The sequence below is a fragment of the Oncorhynchus masou genome, chromosome 23, assembly GCF_036934945.1.
Source record: "Oncorhynchus masou masou isolate Uvic2021 chromosome 23, UVic_Omas_1.1, whole genome shotgun sequence".
NCBI lineage: Eukaryota > Metazoa > Chordata > Actinopteri > Salmoniformes > Salmonidae > Oncorhynchus > Oncorhynchus masou.
The window spans coordinates 21,848,368-21,869,016 of NC_088234.1; the positions used below are offsets into that span (position 1 = coordinate 21,848,368).

Genomic DNA, 20,649 nt, shown 5'->3' on the forward strand with positions numbered 1-20,649 from the left:
GGAGTGCCAACAAAGAAGCTTGTCAAAGGTAATGAATGTTTTATATTTTATTTCTGCGTTTTGGGTAGCGTCGGCTACGCTAATTTCTTTGTTTACGTCCCCTTTGTGTGTTTCTGGGGGCTGCATGCTATCAGATAATAGCTTCTCATGCTTTCGCCGAAAAGCATTTTACAAATCTGACATGTTGGCTAGATTCACAACGAGTGTGGCTTTAATTGAGTACCTTGCATGTGAGTTTTAATGAAAGTTTGAGTTGTATCGAGTACAATTAGTTGGCGCTCTGGAATTTTTGCTGATTTGGTTTCTGTACAGGTACAGCAGCCGTAAAAGGATAAGGAGAGGAAGGGAACCTACATAAGGAGAGGAAGGGAGCGTACATAAGGAGAGGAAGGGAACGAACATAAGGAGATGAAGGAAACCGAAATAAGGAGATGAAGGGAACTTACATAAGGAGATGAAGGGAACCTACATAAGGAGATGAAGCGAACTTACATAAGGAGAGGAAGGGAACTTACATAAGGAGAGGAAGGGAACTTACATAAGGAGAGGAAGGGAACTTACATAAGGAGAGGAAGGAAACTTACATAAGGAGAGGAAGGGAACTTACATAAGGAGAGGAAGGGAGCTTACATAAGGAGAGAAAGGGAACTTACATAAGGAGAGGAAGGGAACTTACATAAGGAGAGGAAGGGAACTTACATAAGGAGAGGAAGGGAACTTACATAAGGAGAGGAAGGGAACTTACATAAGGAGAGGAATGAAACTTACATAAGGAGAGGAAGGGAGCTTACATAAGGAGAGGAAGGGTACTTACATAAGGAGAGGAAGGGTACTTATTTAAGGAGAGGAAGGGAACGTACATAAGGAGATGAAGGAAACCTAAATAAGGAGATGAAGGAAACCTAAATAAGGAGATGAAGGAAACCTAAATAAGGAGATGAAGGAAACCTAAATAAGGAGATGAAGGGAACTTACATAAGGAGATAAAGGGAACTTACATAAGGAGATGAAGGGAACTTACATAAGGAGAGGAAGGGAACTTACATAAGGAGAGGAAGGGAACTTACATAAGGAGAGGAAGGGAACTTATATTGTGGCGAAATCTGCTCGGAGCCTTCACCGTGCACTGCCACTTTAAGAGCGCATGAGCAGTAAGGAAGGAGGAAATAAAGAGAGCTCGTTCAGCTCTTTGGGGAGGGGCTCTTGGCTGGCGCGACAGTTTGATTGTGTGTGCTGTGCTGCAGAAGTTTTGTTTGTTTTCAGCGTTTGTAGTTTATAAAGTATTTAACTCAATCATCGTTGTGATCGCTTTAGATCGTGGTTGTTTTTGTTTGGGACCGCGCCCGTTATGGATCGCATGGAATAGTAGCAACATTGTTGCGAAGCTTTAACATACAAACCAACAAAACATCGGACAGTCAGACCGTACACCGGCAGGCCTGAAGACCACAGCTAAGATTTCTCTTTTTCTCTCTCTTTCTCTTCCCTCTCGTTCCAGTGCTTTACCCTGCAACAGACTCTCTATTTTTCAAATGCACTTCCCATTGAAGTTCATTAGAGCTGGACTATTATTGCCCTGCCAGAAGTATTTTGATGGACATTTTAGTTAAAAGGGAGGTTGCTTGCAAGTTGTGTATTGTTATGTGAACTGTATTGAGGTGAGGTGTACTAATGACATGTGGCCGAGAAGACTGTGGACATTTTTAAGGCCTTTGATGTGTCGATGAACACCCCCCACATTCATACCCTCTGCACTCATCCACTAGAAAATAATTCAGATTATTGCAAATCTTCTGTTGATGACTGGGTTCGTTCTTGTATGAAGTTGCTGTTTAATTGCTCTGCCATTATTAGTATTAGTATTATTGTATGAGGTATTCTTGTTGGGGTTACCCCTGTGCTGTGATGTGGGTTTTATATGGTGTGTATTCTCTTTTCTCTCCACTGGCTATCTGGTAAACAGGCTACACTCTAGGCAGTCTCTTCTGCTGATATGTGTGGGTCTGGAAGTGGTACTCTCTCTATTCTACTCTTTTCCTTTCGGCATGGTTAATACCTGCCTGGCGCCCGAACAAAATCATTCTTTACCCCTCTCTAATAAATACCTCTACAAGATAAGGAGAGGAAGGGAGCTTACATAAGGAGAGGAAGGGAGCTTACATAAGGAGAGGAAGGGAACTTACATAAGGAGAGGAAGGGAACTTACATAAGGAGAGGAAGGGAACTTACATAAGGAGAGGAAGGGAACTTACATAAGGAGAGGAAGGGAAAGTACATCATAAAATATAGTTGAAGTCGGAAGTTTACATACACTTAGGTTGGAGTCATTAACTCATTTTTCAACCACTCCACAAAATTCTTGTTAACAAACTATAGTTTTGGCAAGTCGATTGGGTGCATGACACAAGCCATTTTTCCAACAATTGTTTATAGACAGATTAATTCACTTATAATTCACTGTATCACAATTCCAGTGGGTCAGAAGTTTACATACACAAAGTTGACTGTGCCTTTAAACAGCTTGGAAAATTCCAGAAAATGATGTCATGGCTTTAGAAGCTTCTGATAGGCTATTTGACTTCCTTCGAATCAATTTGAGGTGTACCTGGGAATGGATTTCAAGGCCTTCCTTCAAACTCAGTGCCTCTTGGCTTGACATCATGGGAAAATCAAAAGAAATCAGCCAAGACCTCAGAAACAAATTGTAGACCTCCACAAGTCTGGTTCATCCTTGGAAGCAATTTCCAAATGCCCGAAGGTACCACGTTCATCTGTACAAACAATAGTATGCAAGTGTAAACACCATGGGACCACGCAGCCGTCATACCGCTGAGGAAGAAGACACGTTCTGTCTCCTAGAAATGAACGTACTTTGGTGCGAAAAGTGCAAATCAATCCCAGAACAACAGCAAAGGACCTTGTGAAGATGCTGGAGGAAACAGGTATTTCCCCAGTAAAACGAGTCCTATAGAGACATAACCTGAAAGACCGCTCAGCAAGTAAGAAGTCACTGCTCCAAAACCGCCATAAAAAAGCCAGACTACGGTCTGCAACTGCACATGGGGATAAAGATCATAGTTTTTGGAGAAATGTCCTCTGGTCTGATGAAACAAAAATAGAACTGTTTGGCCATAATTACCATCGTTATGTTTGGAGGAAAAAGGGGGAGGCTTGCAAGCCGAAGATCACCATCCCAACTGTGAAGCACAGGGGTTGAAGCATCATGTTTTGGGGGTGCTTTGCTGCAGGAGGGACTGGTGCACTTCACAAAATAGATGGCATCATGAGGATGGAAAATTCTGTGGTTCTATTGAAGCAACATCTTGGTCAGAAATGGGTTTTCCAAGTGGACAATGACCCCAAGCATACTTCCAAAGTTGTGGCAAATGACTTAAGGACAACAAAGTCAAGGTATTGGAGTGGCCATCACAAAGACCTGACCTCAATCCTATAGAACATTTGTGGGCAAAACTGAAAAAGCGTGTGCGAGCAAGGAGGCATACAAACCTTACTCAGCTCTGTCAGGAGGAATGGGCAAAAATTCACCCAACTTATTGTGGGAAGCTTGTGGAAGGCTACCTGAAACGTTTGACCCAAGTTAAACAATTTAAAGGCAATGCTACCAAATACTAATTAAGTGTATGTAAATGTCTGACCCACTGGGAATGTGATGAAAGAAATAAAAGCTGAAATAAATCATTCTCTCTACTATTATTCTGACATTTCACATTCTTAAAATAAAGTGGTGATCTTAACTGACCTAAGGCAGGGAATGTTTACGAGGATTAAATGTCAGGAATTGTGAAAAACTGAGTTTAAATGTATTTGGCAAAGGTGTACGTAAACTTCCGACATCAACTGTATAATATCCATAACCCCTATACAGAATGTATAAATTCTTATGTCAACAAGAATAGCAGATAAGTTGTTGTCTCTAACCTCCAAGTTTCCCCCTACTCTGGCCAACAGGGGGGGAAGTGGCTTGTCTCTCTCGTTCCTCATCTGGCGACGGGACTGTCGGCGAGAACCTGGACGAAGATAGAGAGAATATGAAGGGGGGGTGAGAGAGAGAGAGTGAGAGAGAGGGGGGGGGGGGAATCAGGAGAGTAAGCAGCATAGTCATTATGGTACTTGAGTGAAACAGCCATAACATCTGAAATCTAATCATCCATCTGTTACAGGGGTGTCAAAGTCAATTCCTGGAGGGCTGTGTGTCTGCTGGTTTTCGTTATTTCCTTTCAACTTCTGGGAGTTCCTTACTAATCAATCAAGTACAAGGGAGGAGCTAAAACCAGCAGACCTTCGGCCGTCGAGGACAGGAGTTTAACACGTGATCCATCCCAACACATTCAACAGAAGAGGCTTCATTCCAAATGTGTTTGTGCCTTGTGTACTTAGGCATACCTTCTGGCCTCTCATCGAAGTCTTCATCCTCCTCCTCAGAGCCCACAGAGTACTCGGACTGGTTATCTGAAATACCAGCATGCCACTCTGAAACAGCACATGGTGTACCGTCAATAGGCTAGGCCCACTGGCCCCATGCGGCTACCATTAGCAATACTTTAGCAATACCTAACGTATAGCACAGAGACCATATTACATGATCTAATTCTAGAAAAGAGCACAGCTTTTATTTAAAACAATCATGGATGAACCAATATATGGGCCAATACAAAGTAGGAGGAGTCCAACCCTTCTTTAATTATAAAAAAGAAGAAGTTATTCAGAATGCGTGACAGTACAAAATGGCCCATGTTGTCATAGTGATGCATGCTAATAACATAAACGACACCTCCATCCATCTCCATGACAACCAGGACTGACGGTTCCCAACTACCTACCTTGGTCCTCCTGTGCTGCGTCGTTGTAGTTGACAGGCTTGCGGTTCCTCTTGCCCTTGCCCAGTTTACTAGCCAGGTCCTCCTGTTGTTGCTCATAGTGATGTCTCAACAGCTTCTCCCAGTATTCTGGGTCCACACACTCTTCCTGCTTAATGATCTCACGCTCCACCTCCTCAATCTGGATACACGCATGCAAGAACATGGAAGTAAAGTTTACAGACAACCAGTGTGATACAATCTACTTATAAACTATAATAGCTCAATGGACAGTGTTAACAGTTTACACATGGATAAACCCGTATAATAGCTCAATGGACAGTGTTAACAGTTTACACATGGATAAACCCGTATGTATAATAGCTCAATGGGCAGTGTTAACAGTTTACACATGGATAAACCCGTATAATAGCTCAATGGACAGTGTTAACAGTTTACACATGGATAAACCCGTATAATAGCTCAATGGACAGTGTTAACAGTTTACACATGGATAAGTATTTTTTAAAGTACACTAAAGTGCCATACACATTTTTGTATACATTAAAGCGTACAAAAACAGTAATGTTATCTATCACTTCTCTCTCAAACAGCTTTTCTCCATCACTCTCTCTGTACATCACCTTATCCTCTCAAACCATGTAGCCAGGTACTTTGAAGGAGCTTAGGTATTCCCAAACTGCCCCCCCCCCCACAAATACTCACCTCTCCCTTCCCTCTCTCTCCTTCCCTCTCTCCCTCCTTCCCTTTCTCACCTTATCCTCCTCTCGAACCATGTAGCGGGCCACTTTGAAGGAGCTGAGGTATTCGTTCATGTTCTGCATGTCTGTGTCGTCTGTAGCGTCCTGGCTCCGGTCCAGCAGTCTCTCGATGGCTGAGCTGTCATAGTGGATCACACTGCCCTCATCATCCCTGTTGTCCCCCGCTGGACAGCGTATAGGAGAGAGAGGGGACATACGTGGTGGTGAGAGGACTTTGGGGGAATAGAAAACGGTGGTGAAACACAGATTAGGATGTGACTAAAATCGATCTATATAAAGATATGTAACAACCCCCAAAATGCAATGTATATTACAGAATTCTCCCAAATCTAAACATATACCCAAAATAAATGTCCTATCCTTGCATTTCTTACTCTGAAATCCCTCATTCCTCCTCCTGCTCCTCCTCTATCCTTCCAACTCCCCCCCTTTCTCCTATCCTCCTCCCATCCCCCACAATCAATCATCAATCAAATCAAACCAATCAACAAATGTCACTTACATTCGATCTCGTCCTTGAAGAGTTCCTCGGTGCCGAACTTGAGGATGTCGTCCAGTTCCTGTTTGGACATGGATCCAGCCTTGGAGCCCAGGCCTGGCCTCACCACCAGGTGGGTCAGCATCATCTTCCTCTTTGCCACCTGGGTGATGCGCTCCTCCACACTGGCACGGGTCACAAAACGGTAGATCATCACCTTGTTGGCCTGCCCGATGCGGTGGGCGCGACTGAATGCCTTGTGAGGGAGAAGGAGGGAGAAGAGGAGGGAGGAAAGAGTGAGATAGGTAGGGAATGGACACAGAATGAGGGAGAGAGAAAAGGGATTAAGGAATTAACCATTAAATCAAATCAAATTGTATATGTCACATGCTCCGAATACAACAGGTGTAGTAGACCTTACAGTGAAATGCTTACTTACAAGCCCTTAACCAACAATGCAGTTTTAAGAAAACACCTAAAAAAAGTAAGAGATAAGAATAACAAATGATTAAAGAGCAGCTGTAAATAACAACAGCAGGGCTATATAAAGGGGGTACCGGTACAGAGTCAATGTGTGGGGGCACCGGTGTCGAGGTAATTGAGGTAATATGTACAGGTAGGTAGAGTTATTAAAGTGACTATGCATAGATAATAACAGAGAGTAGCAGCAGCGTAGAATAGGGGGGAATAGTGCCTTGCGGTCGGAGGCAGAGAAGTTGCCATAACAGGCAGTGATGCAACCACTCAGGAAGCTCTCTGGTGCAGCTGTAAAACCTTTTGAGGATCTGAGGACCCATGCCAAATCTTTCAGTCTCCTGAGGAGGAATAGGTTTTGTCGTGCCCTCTTCATGACTGTCTTGGTGTGCTTGGAACATGTTAGTGTGTTAGTGATGTGGACGCCAAGGAACTTGAAGCTCTCAACCTGCTCCACTACAGCCCCGTCGATGAGAATGGGGGCGTGCTCAGTCCTCCTTTTCCTGTAGTCCACAATCATCTCCTTTGTCTTGATCACATTGGGGGAGAGATTGCTGTCCTTGCACCACACTGTCAGGTCTCTGACCTCCTCTCTATAGGCTGTCTCGTCGTTGTCTGTGATCACTGTTGTGTCATCAGCAAACTTAATGATGGTGTTGGAGTCATACCTGGCTGTGCAGTCATGATTGAACAGGGAGTACAGGAGGGGACTGAGCACGTACCCCTGAGGGGCCATTGTGTTGAGGATCAGCGTGGCGGATGTGTTGTTACCTACCTTTACCACCTGAGGACAGCCCGTCAGGAAGTCCAGGATCCAGTTGCAGAGGGAGGTGTTCAGTCTCAGGGTCCTTAGCTTAGTGATGAGCTTTGAGGGCACTATGGTGTTGAACGCTGAGCTGTAGTCAATGAATAGCATTCTCACATAGGTGTTCCTTTTGTCCAAGTATGAAAGGGCAGTGGGGAGTGCAATAGAGATGGCATAATCTGTGGATCTGTTGGTGCAGTATGCAAATTGGAGTGGGTCTAGGGTTTCTGGGATAATGGTGTTGATGTGAGCCATGACCAGCCTTTCAAAGCACTTCATGGCTACAGACGTGAGTGTTATGGGTCGGTAATCATTTAGGCAGGTTACCTTAGTGTTCTTGGGCACAGGCACTATGGTGGTCTGCTTGAAACATGTTGTTATTACAGACTCAGACAGGGAGAGGTTGAAAATGTCAGTGAAGACACTTGCTAGTTGGTCAGCGCATGCTCGCAGTACACGTCCTGGTCATCCGTCTGGCCCTGCAGCCTTGTGAATGTTGACCTGTTTAAAGGTCTTATTCACATTGTCTGCGTAGAGCGTGATCACACACTCGTCCGGAACAGCTGATGCTCTCATTCATGTTTCAGTGTTACTTGCCTCGAAACGAGCATCAAAGTTATTTAGCTCATCTGGTTGGCTTGTGTCACTGGGCAGCTCTCGGCTGTGCTTCCCTTTGTAGTCTGTAATATTTTGCAAGCCCTGCCACATCCGACGAGCATCGGAGCCGGTGTCGTACGATTCGATCTTTGTCCTGTATTGACGCTTTGCCTGCTTAATGGTTCGTCGGAGGGCATAGCGGGATTTCTTATAAGCTTCCGGGTTACTCCTCAATGCCATCGGAAGAATCCCAGAACATATTCCAGTTTATGCCAGAAAAACAGTCCTGTAGTTTAGCATCTGCTTCATCTAACCACTTTTTTATAGACCGAGTCACTGGTGCTTCCTGCTTTAATTTTTGCTTTTAAGCAGGAATCAGGAGGATATAATTATGGTCAGATTTTCCAAATGGATGGGGAAGGAGAGCTTTGTACATGTCTTTGTGTGTGGAGTAAAGGTGTTGAATTTTTTTCCCTCTGGTTGCACATTTAACATACTGATAGAAATTAGGTAAAACTGATTTAAGTTTCCCTGCATTAAATTCACTGGCCACTAGGAGCGCCGCCTCTGGATGAGTGTTTTCCTGTTTGCTTATGGCGGTATACAGCTCATTGAGTGCGGTTTTAGTGCCAGCATTGGTCTGTGGTGGTATGTAGAAAATTACAAAAAATACAGATGAAAACTCTCTAGGTAGATAGTGTGGTCTACAGCTTATCATGAGATACTCTACCTAGGCGAGCAAAACCTAGAGACTTCCTTAGATATCATGCACCAGCTGTTGTTTACATATATGCATAGGCCCCCGCCCCATGTCTTACCAGAGGCTCCTGTTCTATCCTGCCGATAGTGTATAACCCGCCAGCTGTATGTTCTTAATATCGTCGTTCAGCCACGACTCAGTGAAACATAAGATATTACAGTTTTTAATGTCCCGTTGGTAGGTATATACGTGCTTTCTGTTCGTCCCATTTATTTTCCAGCGATTAAACGTTAGCTAGCAGGATGGAAGGCAAAGGCAGATTAGCCATTTATTTACTGTTTGTATGATGTTTAAAGAGCAAAAATTAAGTGCATGGAAATGTATGTAAATTCTACATGAATGTCCTTAAAACTTGTTTTTTTTCTCGATAATGGAAATTATTTCAACATTCAAGTGACAGTCTACCTGGATGTCATTGTGGGGGTTCCAGTCTGAGTCAAAGATGACAACAGTGTCTGCTGTGGCCAGGTTAATACCCAGACCCCCTGCCCTGGTGGACAGCAGGAAACAGAATTGAGGAGCACCAGGAGCTGAGAGAGTGAGACAGAGGGAAAGAGAGAGAGAAGGAGATAGAGAAAGTGAGATGGGGGAGAGAGAGAAATAAATTGGATTAGATCACAATGTTCCCTTTCACCTAAATGGAAATATTTGTATTTGTTTCTAGAACCTGCAGTAGACTGAGCGTCTGCCTCACCATTGAACCTGTCTATGGCCTCCTGTCTCAGAGCTCCTGTGACTCCTCCGTCGATCCTCTCGTACTTATAACCCTCAAAGTCCAGGAAGTCCTCCAACAGGTCCAACATCTTAGTCATCTACCAGGGAGGGAGGAGAGAGGGAGGAGAGCAGGAGAGAGAAGAGAAATGGTTATGGAACTGCTAACAGCGCGCATGTTTGTATTTGCGTGTGTGTGTGCGTGTGTGTAACAACCTGTGAGAAGACTAGCACCCGGTGTCCCTGGTCCTTCAGTTTCCTCATCATCTTCTGCAACAGAGTCAGTTTCCCAGAAGCCTTTGTGAGGTCCATGCCCTCGTACGCTCCGCTCGCCGTCTTGCGGGCTTCCTAATACCACAGTAAAGACAACACACCATGGCCATGTGATGACATATAACTCATACATTATATATAGATATAAATTCTTTATTGAACTTGAATAACTGAAAGAATGTAAACTCTTTCATTTCCATGAACATTTGTGGTCATGTTTACATTAATGCATATTTCTAGGTTTTTCCCCCCTTAGACTGAAATAATAGGCTGAATACAATTTATACTACTCAAACCTACCAGAATGTGTCACCGTTTTGCAATTCAGAGGTGAATTACAGTGTCCTTACTGTTGAAAATGTGACTTAAGATAATATACACTAATATTGAGTTGCACCATTTTTTGCCTTCAGAACAGCCTCAATTTGTCGGGTCATGGAGTACTAAGTGTTGAAAGCGTTCCACAGGGAGGCTGGCCCATGTTGACTCCAATGCTTCCCACAGTTGTGTCAAGTTGGCTGGATGTCCTTTGGGTGGTGGACCATTACTGGTACACACGTGAAACTGTTAGGAGTGAAAAGTGAAAAACCCAGCAGCATTGCAGTTCTTGACACACTGAAACCAATGCGCCTGGCACCTCCTACCATAACCCGTTCAAAGGCCACTTAAATATTTTGTCTTGCACAGTCACCGTCTGAATGGCACACATACACAATCCATGTCTCAATTGCCTCAAGGCTTAAAAATCCTTCTTTAACCTGTCTCTTCCCCTTCATCTACACTGATTAAAGGGGATTTAACAGGTGACATCAACAAGGGACCATAGCTTTCACCTTAATTAATGAGTCTGACATGAAGGGTATAATGTTGCTCCCAGACAAGGCCCAAATCCCCATTATTCACATGAAGAAAATAAGGAAATACAGGGGGCGCAGATCAGTGTGCCTTGTGAGAATTCTTCGGCAAGAGGGTAACTCACCTCTACCATCTGTTCTATTAGCGTGCAAACACTGTAGAAAACACTGGATGGGCTCTGTTCGAGACTATCCTACCAATGGGACATTAAAAACTGTAATATCTTATGTTTCACCAAGTCGTGGCTGAACAACGACACGGATAATATACAGTTGGCTGTGTTTTCCGTACATCGGCAGGATAGAACAGCTATGTCTGGTAGGGTTGGGCGTTTGTGTCTATTTGTAAATAACAGCTGGTGCGCGATGTCTAATATTAAGGTAGGCTTGAGGTATTGCTCGTCTGAGGTAGAGTACAACATAATAAGCTGTAGACCACACTATCTACCAAGATAAGCTGTAGACCACTCTACCATATTTTTCATAGCAGTCTATTTACCACCACAAACCGAAACTGGCAGTAAGACCGCATTCAATGAGCTGTATAAGGCCATAAGTAAACAAAAAAATGCTCATCCAGAAGCGGCGCTCCTAGTGGCCGGGGACTTAAACACAGGCAAACTTAAATCCGTTTTATCTCATTTTATACCAGCATGTCACATGTGCAACCAGAGGAAAAAAAAACTCTAGACTACCTTTACTCCACACACAGAGACACATGCAAAGCTCTCCTTCGCCCTCCATTCGGCAAATCTGACCATAATTCTATCCTCCTGATTCCTGCTTACAAGCAAAACCTAAAGCAGGAAGTACCAGTGACTCGCTCTATACGGAAGTGGTCAGAGGACGCGAATGCTATGCTTAAGGATTGTTTTTCTAGCACAGACTGGAATATGTTCCGCGATTCATCCAATGGCATTCAGTCACCGGCTTCATCAATAACTGCATTGATGATATTGTCCCCACAGTGACTGTACGTACATATCCCAACCAGAAGCCATGGATTACAGGCAACATCTGCACCGAGCTCAGGGCGAGAGCTGCCGCTTTCAAGGAGCGGGACATTAATCCGGAAGATTATAAGAAATCCTGCCATGCCCTAAGATGAACCATCAAACAGTCAAAGTGTCAAAACAGGACCAAGATTGAATCCTACTACACCGGCTTCGACGCTTGTCGGATGTGGCAGAGCTTGCAAAGTGTTACGGACCACAAAGGTAAACTCAGACGTGAGCTGCCCAGTGACGCAAGCCTACCAGACGAGCTAAATACCTTATATGCTCGCTTCGAGGCAAGCAACACTGAAACATGCATGAGAGCACCAGCTGTTTCAGATGCCTGTGTGATCATGCTCTCCGTAGCCGATGTGAGCAAGACCTTTAAACAGGTCAACATTCACAAGGCCACGGGGTCAGACGGATTACCAGGACGTGTACTCAGAACATGTGCGGACCAACTGGCAAGTGTCTTCATTGACATTTTCAACCTCTCCCTCAAGCAGACCACCATAGTCCCTGTGCACAAGAAAGTGAAGGTAACCTGTCGAAATGACTACCGACCCGTAGCACTCATGTTAGTACCCATGAAGTGCTTTGAAAGGCTGGACATGGCTCACATCAACACCATCATCCCAGAAACCGTAGACCCACTCCAATTCGCCCCAACAAATTTGATTTGATATGATTTGATTCACCTGGTCAGTCAATCATTGAAAGAGCAGGTGTTCCTAATGTTTTGTACACTCAGTATATCATTATGATCATAGTTACCATGGAGGCGACGGGGAAGAGATAGGGGTGGTTGGCACACTTCTTCAGGTCCATCATGATGTTGAGTAGAGACACCTGGTTACCTCCTCCTTTAGAGTTCAGAGCCTCAAAGTTCCTCGTCAGAATCAACTTGTAGTATTTCCTTTTATAATACATCAATGAAGAAAGACACAGTTAGTGTGTGATTATTTTTATGATTCTCTTGTTAACTACTCCCTCACTTTCTCTTTTTCAGTCTCTTTATCAACCATACACCTTTCCCTCCTCTCTTCCCTCTCTTTCACTATTCCTGTCCTTTCGTTCCTCTCCTCTCCTTTCTCCCTCCATGCATCCTCCCCCACCCCTCCCCCACTCTCTCTCCACCCCGCTCCTCCTTACTTCTGCATGGGGCTTAGTTCCACTCGTACGATGAGCTCAGTCTTGGACGGCATGTTCTTGAAGACGTCAGCCTTCAGCCTCCTCAACATGTGGGGACCCAGCAGGTCATGGAGCTTCTGGATCTGGTCCTCCTTGGAGATGTCTGCAAACTCCTCCAGGAACCCCTCCAGATTACTAGAGGGAGGGAGAGAGAGAGAGAGAGAGTGGAAGGATGTCTGGTTAATGGAGGCTATTTAGGTTGAAAACATGCAAATAGAAGTAGAGATGCATGGCTGTGTAGTGTGTGAGTGGTTTGCTTACATATATGGCTGCGTTTAGACAAGCAGCTCGATTCCACTAATTGGTCTTTTGGCCAATCACATCAGATCTTTTCACGTCAGCTCTTTTTCAGAGCTGATCTGATTGGTCAAAATACCAATTAGTGGGGGGAAAAGATCAGAATTGGGCTGCCTGTCTAAACACAGTCTATAAGTGTGTGCATCTATACATCCACATACGTCCAAGTCGGTGTCAGTCTATATGTACATGTTATGCGTATGTGTATGTGTTTATATGGCTGTGTTTACACAGAGAGCCCAATTCTGATATTTGGCCTAATTATTGATCTGATAGGTCAAAATACCAATTAGTGGCAAAAGATCAGAATTAGTCTGTCTGTGTAAATGCAGCCATTATGTGAATATGTGTGTGCGTGTGTTACCCTACTTGAAACGGTTGGGAGTGAGGAAGTTGAGCAGGTGAAACAGCTCCTCCAGGTTGTTCTGTAGAGGGGTACCAGTCAGCAGCAGCTTGTGGTCAATCGTATAGTCATTCAGACGTCTGAAGAACTGAGGAGAGAAAACACAGGCAATAATGTATTGATTGATTCAACGATTGATTGATTGTTGACGTTCATTGTCTTTCAAGAGGAAATTCTGTAAGGTTTCAAATTTTATTTGTGAAGTTTTCAGGTTTTATGATTAGCGAGAGTCTTCCTGGATGGCTCGGTATTGCCTTCCTCGAAGTGAGCATAGAATGTGTTAAGCTCGTCTGGGAGGGAGGCTTCAGTGGTCACCGCACAGCTGGATGTGCCTTTGTAGTCTTTGATAGTCTGTAGTCCTTGCCACATGCGAAGTGAGTCTGAGTTGTTGGACATTAATTGAAGCTTGAGTCTGTATTGTCTTTTTGCATCCCTAACGGATAGCTCGTATCTGCTTGCCTTGTACTCGTATACATCGCGCACACGGCCAATTAAATTCAATTCTTACTTGCAGGTTCCTTCTCGACAATGCAACAACAATAACAAATAATAAAAGATAAGAATGCGAGCATAAAGTAAATAACTCAGTAGAATAGAATAAACATTTTAGCATAAGTATAATACAGGCATGAGTATAATATAGGAAGGCACAATTTATAGTCCAATATATACACGTGTATTGGTGAAAGCGGGATGGGGGGGGCAATTGTATAAATTGAGCATTATAATAAGAGTCTGGTAGCACCGACTGTTAAGTGTGTGTAGCATTGTCACGCCCTGACCATAGAGAGCTTTTTATTCTCTATGTTGGTTAGGTCGGGGTGTGACTAGAGGTGGGTCATCTAGGGGATTATGTTTCTATGTTGGCCAGGTATGGTTCCCAATCAGAGGCAGCTGTTTGTCGTTGTCTCTGATTGGGGATCATATTTAGGCAGCCATTTCCCCTTTGTGCTTTGTGGGATCTTGACTATGGATAGTTGCATGTTAGCACTATTGTTAGCGTCATGTTTAGTTTGAGATTTATTGTTTTGTTTTGCTGTGAGTTTCACTTAGAAAAAGAAAGATGTGGAACCCAGATCACGCTGCACTTTGGTCCAGTTATTATGACGAACGTGACAAGCATGAATGTGTGTGTGTGTGTGTGTATGTGTGTGTGTGAGTGTGCATGAGTGAGTGCATGAGTGCTAAGGTGTGGAGAATCAGAGCAGGTGGTCAGTCCAGTTCAACTGTTCGGCAATCTGATGGCTTGTAGATACAAACGGTCTCTGAGTCTGTTGGTATCAGACCTCATGCTCCGATACTATCTTCACAATGGTAAGGGAGGGAACAGCTTGTGGCTGGGGTGTGTGGGGTCCTTGATTATGCTGTGGGCCTTCCTCAGGTGACTGTTTCAAGTAGATATCCTGGATGGGTGGACGCACGGTCCCAGTGATGTACTGGGTCAGCTTCACCTTCTGCTGGAGGGCCTTGTGGTCGTGGACGGAACAATTCCCATACCAGGCCGTGAAGCAACCGGTCAGGACGCTCTCGATGGTGCAGCGGTAGTATTTGGAGAGGATTTCTTCAGCCGCCTTAAGAAGTAGAAACTCTGTTGCGCCCTCTTGACAATGGTGGTGTTGGTGTTGGTCCATGACAAGTCCTCGGTGACGTGGACGCAGAGGAACTTAAAACTCTTGACTCTCTGTACTGTAGCCGTGGTGATGTGGATCAGGGAATGTTTCCTCCTCTGCTTCCTGAAGTCAACAATCACTTCCTTTGTTTTGCTGGTGTTGAGTTAGAGATTGTTGTCCTGGCACCACAATGCCAGTTCACTTACCTCCTCCCTATAGGCTGACTCGCCGTTGTTGGTTATCAGACCTACAACCGTGGTGCCGTCAGCAAACTTGCTGATGGAGTTGGTGTCGTGCAAAGCCACGCAGTCGTGGGTGAACAGGGAGTACAGCAGAGAACTGAGGACACACCTCGGGGGAACACCTGTGTTAAGAGTCAGTGTGTAGGAGGTGTTGTTGCCAATCCTCACAGCCTGTGGTCTGCCCGTCAGGAATTCATGATCCAGTTGCAGAGGGTGGTGTCCGACCCAGGGCTCTGAGCTTGGTATCGAGTTTGGAGGGAACAATAGTGTTAAATGCTGAACTGTAGTCAATATACAGCATTCTCACATAGGTGTTCCTCTTGTCCAGATGTGTTACGGCCATGTGAATAGCGATGGAAATGGCATCTTCCGTGGATCTGTTGGAGCGGTAGGCAAATTGGAGTGGGTCCAGTGTGCCTGGCATGCTGACCTTGATGTTTTATTTTTTATTTTATTTTACCTTTATTTTACTAGGCAAGTCAGTTAAGAACAAATTCTTATTTTCAATGACGGCCTAGGAACAGTGGGTTAACTGCCTGTTCAGGGGCAGAACAACAGATTTTGTACCTTGTCAGCTCGGGGATTTGAACTTGCAACCTTTCGGTTACTAGTCCAATGCTCTAACCACTAGGCTACCCTGCGGGGCATGACAGCCTCTCGAAGCACTTCGTGAGGACAGGGGCGAGCACGACGGCGAAAGTCATTTGGGCATGTCACCTTGTTTTTCATGGGCACTGGGATGATGGTGGTTTCCTTAAAGCAGGTGAGGACTGCAACCAGGGAGAGGGACAGGTTGTAGATGTCCGAGAAGACGCCTGCCAGCTAGTCAGCACACACTGAGGACAGAGCCAGGGATGCCATCTGGGCCAGGGGCTTTGGGAGTACTCACTCGTTTGAGAGTTTTCCTCACGTCGCCCTCGGAGAGTGAAAGCACCTGGTCGTCTGGAGCAGCGAGAGTTTTCCTGGATGGCTCAGCACTGTCTGCCTCGAAGCGAGCATAGACTGTGTTGAGCTTGTCTGGGAGGGAGGCTTCGGTGGGAACCTCACAGCTGGATTTGCCTTTGTAGTATTTGGTAGTGTGTAGTCCTTGCCACATACGGAGTGAGTCTGAGTTGTCGAACGTCAATTCAAGGTTTGAGCCTGTATTGCCTTTGGCGTCCCTAATGGATTTGCGGAGATGCTCGCCTTGTACGCGTTGCGTGCCACCAAGTCATCGGGGTTCGTTCTGCTGACATTGAACGCTGCAGTACAGGCTATCAACATTGTACGGATATCTCCGTTCATCCAGGGTTTTTGGTTGGGGCAGTGGTGTAGTGGTGCCTGGAAAAGTAGGTATACTCAAATTTTGCCCATTTTTCTCCAAACGGCCTGTCCGGCAAAGGAAAGGCACCCTGTCTGAAAACTAGGAACCTACAATGATAAATCCCACATTGGTCTTTCACAGTCAGGCCAACCCAAGCTGTTCTATGCAGTAGGCTAATAGTAGGCCTACTATTGAAACTGATAAACTGAGTCAGAAATGTACAGGTTACAGATTTTACCCAATTTTGTTTCCAGGTTTTCATTCTCAAAGTCACACGGTTTTTAACAGAAAAACAACATAATTGTATGTTCTAAGTCAATAAAAATGCTTAAACCACATCAGGAGACCACCTTTGAGATCTGGGAAAATCAACATTTCTTAGATTTAAAATAAAGTGACCCTTTACTTCACGTGTGCAGGCACCTAGCACTATTGTTTGATTAGCATGTTTCTAGCACATGAGATGGAGTTTGCAAAGGAAAAGGCCACTGGAATTATGCAAATAATCATGATCTGTTTCTGACAGGTAGGATACTTTGTATCTAGCTAACATTTAATAGAGAAGGTTTTTGGGAAAGCCTTTCAATCTACCAGAAGATGGGTTTGCCTTTCATTAGCATCGCCATTACTTCATATTATGAGGCATGTCTTACCTTGCTTCAAAGTAGCATGTAGCCAAAATCTACCATAGAAACGTGAAGGCAACTCTTTTTTTATAAAGACTTCCTCATATGTGTTCTATTGGTTTTCTTTCAACTTTGTTTCATTGTCTAGCAGCCAAAGGCATCATCCTAATCATGTTAGTCGCCCATGTTGCTATGCCCTCCAACGAAACATCAAACAGGCAAAGCGTCAATACAGGACCAAGATCGAATTATACTACATCGGCTCAGACGCTCTTCGGAAGTGGCAGGGCTTGCAAACTGTTACAGACTACAAAGGGAAGCACAGCTGAGAGCTGCCCAGTGACAAGAGCCTACCAGACGAGCTAAATAACTTTTATGCTCACTTTGAGACAAATAACACTGAAACATGCATGAGAGCTTCAGCTGTTCCGGACGACTGTGAGATCACACTCTCCGCAGCCGATGTGAGTAAGACCTTTAAACAGGTCAACATTCACAAGGCCGAAGGGCCAGACGGATTACCAGGATGTGTATCCCCGAGCATGACCTGACCAACTGGCAAATGTCTTCACTGACATGTTCAACTACTCCCTGTCTGAGTCAGTAATACCACCATAGTCCTTGTGCCCAAGAACACTAAGGTAACCTGCTTAAAACTTGTTGGGGATAGGGGGCAGTATTTTCACTTTGGATGAATTGCGTGCCCATAGTGAACTTCATCCTACTCTGTCCTAGATTGCTAATATATGCATATTATTATTACTATTGGATAGAAAACACTCTGAAGTTTCTAAAACTGTTTTAATTATGTCTGTGAGTATAACAGAACTCATAGTGCAGGCAATCTGAATACATGTCTAATTTTAAGTCATCGCCTATCCACTTGCAAATAAGATATGGATCTGGAAGCACTTCCTACGCCTTCAACTAGATGTCCTCATTCAGTAGAATGTGGAATGGAGCTTCTGGTGATTCAGAAGTGAGTATACAGCAATGCCCACTGAAGAATAAGTGGGTATATGGCATATACCTGCGTATACCCTCCACTACACCACCGGCTTGGGGTATGTCTGGATTCTTATTGTGGGTACAACATCATCAACACATTTCCTATTGAAGCCTGTGACTGACGATGTATATTCCTCAATGTTGATGGATGACTCCTGGGTGGATGAATCTTTGACCGTATTCCAATCAGTATTCTCAAAACAGTCCTGCAGCATTGAGTCTGCCTCCTCTGTCCAGCGCCTCACTATTCTTTGTGTTGGTGTCTCCTTCTTGTGTTGCTGCGAGTAGGACGGGGGAGTAGGAACAGAGAGACGTGATCTGATTGGCCAAAGTTAAATACAGTACAAACGCACACACACACACAAAACCAAACAGGTGCAGCCTACCTTGCTCTGGTTGTTCTTGAGGCGGTGGGCTTCGTCCACCACTAGACAGGCCCAGTCTATAGACTTCAGGGAGGTCTGGTCTATCGTCACCAGCTCATAGGACGTCAACAGGACATGGAACTTTATAGGGGCTTCTCTCTGGAGAGGAGAAAGAGAGAGGAGGAGGGGGGATAGAGGGGGGATAGAGAGGGGAGAGAGAGGGAGAGGGACAGAGAGAAACAGAAGCAGATATTTGATTTTTTTCTTTTTTAGAAGATGGGATGAACAGATCTGAGCTTTCTCTCATGACGTTCCTCTGCCCCCTCCTCTCCTCCTTCCCTCCCTCCCTCCCGTCCATCCTCACCCTCAGTTTGAAGGTTTTCCTCCCTCCCCGTATGGCCGTGTCGTCGAAGGTCAGCTCGTTCTCTCTGATGATGGCTCTGCTGTCCTTGTCCCCTGTGTAGGTCACCACGTAGAAGTCAGGGGCCCACATCTCAAACTCTCTCTCCCAGTTAATGATGGTGGAGAGGGGGGCACTCACCAGGAACGGGCCCCTAGTGTGGCCCTTGGTGGGGGGAAGAGGGTAGGAGAGATTATTTTTTTCTACAAAGATGAATAGAATACTTTATTATTCTATTAAAATGACAACATGATACTCAAGAGGGAATTTGCATAGCACAGAGAACACATGGCTCCTAACGGTGCCGTCCTACCTCTTTGAAGAGTGAGTAGAGGAAGACGATGGTCTGGATAGTCTTGCCCAGCCCCATCTCGTCTGCCAGGATGGTGTCAGTGCCCTGAGCCCAGGAGAAACGCAGCCAGTTGAGTCCCTCCAGCTGGTAGAGGTGCAGAGTGCCCCCCGTCGCCGTCACAAAGTCTGGCTGCTCCTCATACTTTATCGTAGGCTGGAAGATAACGAGAAAGAGGGATGGTGATGTAAGGGAGGAAAAATGGAGATAAACATCATTGACATCATTGTACAGAATGACACTAGAGTTTTGACTTGGTAGTGAGAGTTGATCGGCTACCGGAATGACGACCAATAGATGTGGCCGTTACAGAGTGAGTGAGCCAATCAGAACTCACGTCGTTGACAGGTGATCTGTGGGGGTCTTCACTCTCTTCCATCCTCATCCTCCTCATCCTCCTCGGCATGTCTGGGGCCTCCTTCATCACCTCATCCCTGAACCAATCAATCAATCGATCCATCAATCAATCATCAATCCAGTGTCCCTGAGCTATTTACAACAGCATACAAGTTTTGCCAAACTTGGTTTGTGATGTAGAACTGTGATGTTCACCATGTTGACACTGACATTATTAAGACAGATTCACTGTAGTAGTGTTAAGTGCCAACATGGACGCCATTTGGCCAGTCCACTAGTCCAGTACCTGTGTGCCCAGTAGTTGGCCTTGTGAATGACAAACTCTGGCATCTCCAGATCATCTCTCTCCCATGTGCACTGGTCGTAGGTCAGGTCTCTCCACTTGACCAGGTAGTGGTATATCCCTTTCTTGTCCATACTGGGAAACACACACACACACATACACACACGTACACACACATTATGGACAGAACTGCACACAATAATAAACTAGCACACACACACACATACATACACACACACACCCTCCTCACACATACACACACACACCCCGCCCACCAACCCCCATCTCACCCCCCCTCCCCAGCACACCCCACATGCACATGTACCTGTGGTTGATGATGCGGTGGACCATCATCCATTCAGGCTTGATGCCGTATTTATAGAACTTGTCATCCAGGGCAGCATAGTCGGGGTCTTTCAGCCTCCTCTTCTCACTCTTAACACTCTCCTCCTCTCCCCCCGACCCATAGTCCAGACTGGGAGGCTCCTCCATATCTGTCTTCCTCTGGTAGTTACGGAACATCACCGAGTGGAAGATCTCCAGCTAGACGGATGGTAAAGAAGAGAAAAAAGAAGAGAGGAATAGATGGAGGAAAGAGAGAATGTGTTGAATGAAAACAAGGAAGGGAAGTGTGTAGGATACTTGCATGCTAAGCGTCTTGTCGTTTTT

At 45.0% G+C, this 20,649-nt stretch overlaps 1 protein-coding gene across 7 annotated transcripts in view; it reads right to left on the reverse strand.

The window, feature by feature from the left end:
- The window catches only part of LOC135510585 (chromodomain-helicase-DNA-binding protein 3-like), a 67,581-nt gene that overhangs the window by 30,373 nt on the left and 16,559 nt on the right, over positions 1 to 20,649 (reverse strand). For 3 of the 7 annotated variants that reach the window (XM_064931614.1, XM_064931610.1, XM_064931609.1), the window contains exons 11-27: positions 20,306 to 20,523; positions 19,984 to 20,115; positions 19,678 to 19,774; positions 19,305 to 19,496; positions 18,956 to 19,156; positions 18,613 to 18,750; positions 13,404 to 13,525; positions 12,699 to 12,872; positions 12,321 to 12,462; positions 9,641 to 9,772; positions 9,408 to 9,525; positions 9,119 to 9,243; positions 6,102 to 6,333; positions 5,594 to 5,811; positions 4,842 to 5,019; positions 4,405 to 4,491; positions 3,940 to 4,028 (exon numbers count right to left, since the gene is read on the reverse strand). In XM_064931614.1, coding sequence (XP_064787686.1) covers positions 3,940 to 4,028; positions 4,405 to 4,491; positions 4,842 to 5,019; positions 5,594 to 5,811; positions 6,102 to 6,333; positions 9,119 to 9,243; positions 9,408 to 9,525; positions 9,641 to 9,772; positions 12,321 to 12,462; positions 12,699 to 12,872; positions 13,404 to 13,525; positions 18,613 to 18,750; positions 18,956 to 19,156; positions 19,305 to 19,496; positions 19,678 to 19,774; positions 19,984 to 20,115; positions 20,306 to 20,523 — 2,595 coding nt within the window. The remainder of the gene's footprint in view (positions 1 to 3,939; positions 4,029 to 4,404; positions 4,492 to 4,841; positions 5,020 to 5,593; positions 5,812 to 6,101; positions 6,334 to 9,118; positions 9,244 to 9,407; positions 9,526 to 9,640; positions 9,773 to 12,320; positions 12,463 to 12,698; positions 12,873 to 13,403; positions 13,526 to 18,612; positions 18,751 to 18,955; positions 19,157 to 19,304; positions 19,497 to 19,677; positions 19,775 to 19,983; positions 20,116 to 20,305; positions 20,524 to 20,649) is intronic. The other 4 variants (XM_064931615.1, XM_064931612.1, XM_064931613.1 and 1 more) reach the window with 3 other exon arrangements.